Below are 3272 nucleotides of genomic sequence, written 5' to 3'. Positions count from 1 at the left end.
TGATTCTTCGTTTCTTTAACTCGTTCTCCAGCACTGCTATTTCCTGGAGGCTGGTGCTATTGTTTATTTGATTACTCGATTGCCATTTCCGAAATCCGTTCTCCACTTCCTGGTTCCAAAATTGATGCACCGTTTTCTGTTGCTGCTCCGGGCTACTTGGAATGATCATTGCTGGGAGAGCATTTGAGAGTTTAGGCAACTGATTCCAGGCATCATTCCAAAACCTTGCACTGTGACCATTCCGTATTTCCCAGAAGCTGTGTTTCTGGACGAGCTGATGATGTTGTTTGGCTACGTTCCAAATAAGTGACCCATTGGTAGCGGGCGTGAATCTGATGAGGTCTGCTTGAGGCGTGTTATTAGTATATTTGGCGGTCCAAATTTTGGCCCAAAGTTTGTCTAGATTAGTGACCCATTGCCACCATATTTTAGCTGTCATGATGATATTGCTATGCTCCGAATCCCGAAGACCAATGCCTCCTTTGTTTTTAGGCTGACAAACAGTGTCCCATTTAACTAGTGCCCACTTGCGATTGGTAGCTGTACTTCCCCAGAGAAAGTCGCGTTGCAGATTTCTCAATCTTTTTAAGACCCATTTGGGAGCGGCAAGGATGGAGAAGAGATAGAGAGGCATGGCCTGAAGGATGGACTTGATAAGCACAACTCGGCTAGCTAGATTAAGGGAACGGTTGGTCCAGAGGTTGAGCTTGGACTCAAGCTTCTCCAAGAGAGCCCGCCATGCAGGTTGCTTTATGGTTGAGTCAGTGAGGGGAGCTCCCAAATATGTAGAGGGGAGAGAAGCGGATTTGAATCCAAGAATACGGGAGACTACGAGTTTGACAGGAGGGGGGGTATGGAAGAAGAATATTTGAGATTTGGAGCTGTTGACATGAGTGCCTGAGGCATTTGAGAAATCGTTGAGCAGGGATTTCAGATGAGAGGCTTCTTGAGCTGAAGGATAGCCATAGAGCATAGTGTCATCAACAAATTGTTGATGAGAGGAAGTCGGGGTGCTATGAATAGAGATCCCTTTGAGATGGTTAGAGAGGAAGGCATGCTTGATGTGCCTACCAAGTCCTTCCGCCATAATCACAAAAAGGAAAGGGGACAGGGGGTCCCCTTGTCTGATACCCCTGGAGGGCTTGAAAGGACGGGAGGGCAGCCCATTAACTAGAATGGAGAAATGGGTGGATGAGATGAGGCTCATGATCCATCTTACCCAAGAGTCACAGAATCCAAAAGCTTTCAGCATTTGTTGTATATAAGACCAACTGAGCTTGTCGAAGGCCTTAGACAGATCGATCTTCAATAACATTCCAGCTTGGTTGGATTGCTTGAGTGAATGAATGATTTCGTGAGTGAGGATGATACCGTCCATGATCTGTCTACCCTCAACGTATCCCGATTGCTCCGGAGAGATGAGCATAGGTAGAAGGGGTTTGAGCCTGTTTGCTATGACTTTGGATATGACTTTGTAAAGGACATTACAGAGAGCAATGGGCCTGAATTTATCAGGGGTGATGGAGTTTTCCTCTTTGGGGATGAGAGCTATAAAAGTGGAGTTAAGGGAGGGGAGCAGCCAGCGAAGGGCTCTGGATTCTTCAACTATTTGCCAAACCTCCACTTTAATCAGGTCCCAGAAAGCATGAAAGAACGTAGTTGTAAAACCATCAGGGCCAGGGGCTTTACCTTCTTTGAGCTGCGCCATTGCTTCGTCTACCTCGTGGATGAGAATTGGGCGCATGAGCAGCTCGTTGTGTTCCTCTGTGACCAGCCGCGGAATGTTGTTTGTGATCTTCTCAATCACCCTCTTCCGATCTACCATCTGCTCCTGGTGTACCTGCTGGAAGTGATTGATGAGGATTTCCTCAATCTTTTCATGCTCTTCTTCTTTGATCCCCTCTGGACTTTGGATGAAAGGAATTTTGTTGTGCATTCTTCTTTGCACTGTAGTGTTGTGAAAGAACTTGGTGTTGCGTTCCCCTTCTTTTAGCCACCTGATCCTTGATTTTTGCTTCTAGTAGATCTCTTCCTGCTTCCTCCTTTCTTCGAGCTGGTTATAAATGTGCTTCTCTTTGTTCAGGGTTGCCTCCGTGTGCCCTGTGTTAATTACAGTTTGGTGTAGGTCCTTGAGTTCATGGTTGAGCTCCTGTTGTGCTTCAAAAATGTTCCCAAAGGTTTCCCGATTCCATCGTTTGAGATGACCTTTTAGGAAGCGCAATTTCTGTTGTAGCTGATACATCCTTGAGCCTTCTGGTGGGACAAAGGATGTCCATATGGTTCTGACGAGGTCCTTGAAAGCTGGGTGTGTTAACCAAAAACCTTCAAAGCGGAATGGTTTTTTGGTTTTGTCCCCTGGTCGCTGCCAATGCAGAGCTATCGACCAGTGATCTGAGCCCGAGTGTGCCAGGATCTCCGCAGTAAACTCGCCACCTAGATGTACTGCATTGTCCGAAATCAAAAAGCGATCTAGTTTGGAGGCGATTTGATGCTTGCCCCCTCTGTGGTTGCTCCAAGTGAAGGTTCCATTGCAGAAGGACAGGTCAATGAGGGAGGCATTCTGGATGAAGTCCTTGAAATGTTCCACTTCCAGTTCCAGTTTTGATCTCCCTCCAATTTTGTCCTCGATTTTGGTGATCATATTGAAATCCCCTGCGACTATCCATAGCGGATACTGCCTGTTGGCGTTCAGCGTTTCAATGGTGTCGAGGAGCACTTTTTTGCTTCCACCGTCCTGCGAAAAGTAGACGTTGGTTAAATTTCCATGAACATTGGTGCCGAGAATGTGGAAAGCCGCTTGGATGAGGTTATGGGAGGCGTGGAAGTCTGTAAGCGATATTGCCTGGGTGTTCCAGGCTATTTCTAGCCCTCCTGAAGCTCCCGTTGCATCCACAGCAACTGAGCGACAACCTGGCCAGGCCTTTGAAAGGATTCGACCCAGCGTTTGACTATTGCATTTGGTTTCTTGGAAGAAACACATTTGCGGTTTTTCCTACTTGATCATATTTTTTAGCATTCTTGATTTTGCTGGGCTGTTAAGCCCTCTTAGATTCCAGGAGATAAGCTTCATGGATAACTGATTTGGGTAGGGCTAAAGTACTTCGTAAGCTTCGCATATCTCCCTGAGTCCACGAGGAGCTTGCCTACCTCCATTGTTCTCTTATGATCTGTCTTTCTCCCTCTTTTTTTGGAGTCCTTTGGACGCAGATTACTGTCCCAAGCGCTGTCAGGTTGAATACCTAGTTGCTGTTGTTGGAAGGCTCTGGATATGA

General features: G+C 46.6%; 1 protein-coding gene across 1 annotated transcript; it reads right to left on the bottom strand.

The window, feature by feature from the left end:
* Positions 1-2017: 2017 nt before the first annotated feature.
* On the bottom strand, positions 2018-2980 carry LOC149255002 (uncharacterized). The gene has a single exon (XM_089454912.1). The coding sequence runs from the start codon at positions 2978-2980 to the stop codon at positions 2018-2020; it is 963 nt and encodes a 320-aa protein (XP_089311038.1).
* Between the last annotated feature and the right edge of the window lie 292 nt (positions 2981-3272).

The sequence above is a fragment of the Pinus tabuliformis genome, chromosome 7 (assembly GCF_031772625.1).
Source record: "Pinus tabuliformis cultivar Carrire ecotype Pingquan chromosome 7, CPIR1, whole genome shotgun sequence".
Taxonomy (NCBI): Eukaryota; Viridiplantae; Streptophyta; class Pinopsida; order Pinales; family Pinaceae; genus Pinus; species Pinus tabuliformis.
Note: the sequence above shows the minus strand (reverse complement) of the source record. Positions and strands in the feature narration are given on the sequence as shown.

Excerpts from the sequence above, each read along its gene's own strand:
- LOC149255002 (XM_089454912.1), bottom strand. The coding sequence starts at position 2,980 with ATGTGTTTCTTCCAAGAAACCAAATGCAATAGTCAAACGCTGGGTCGA.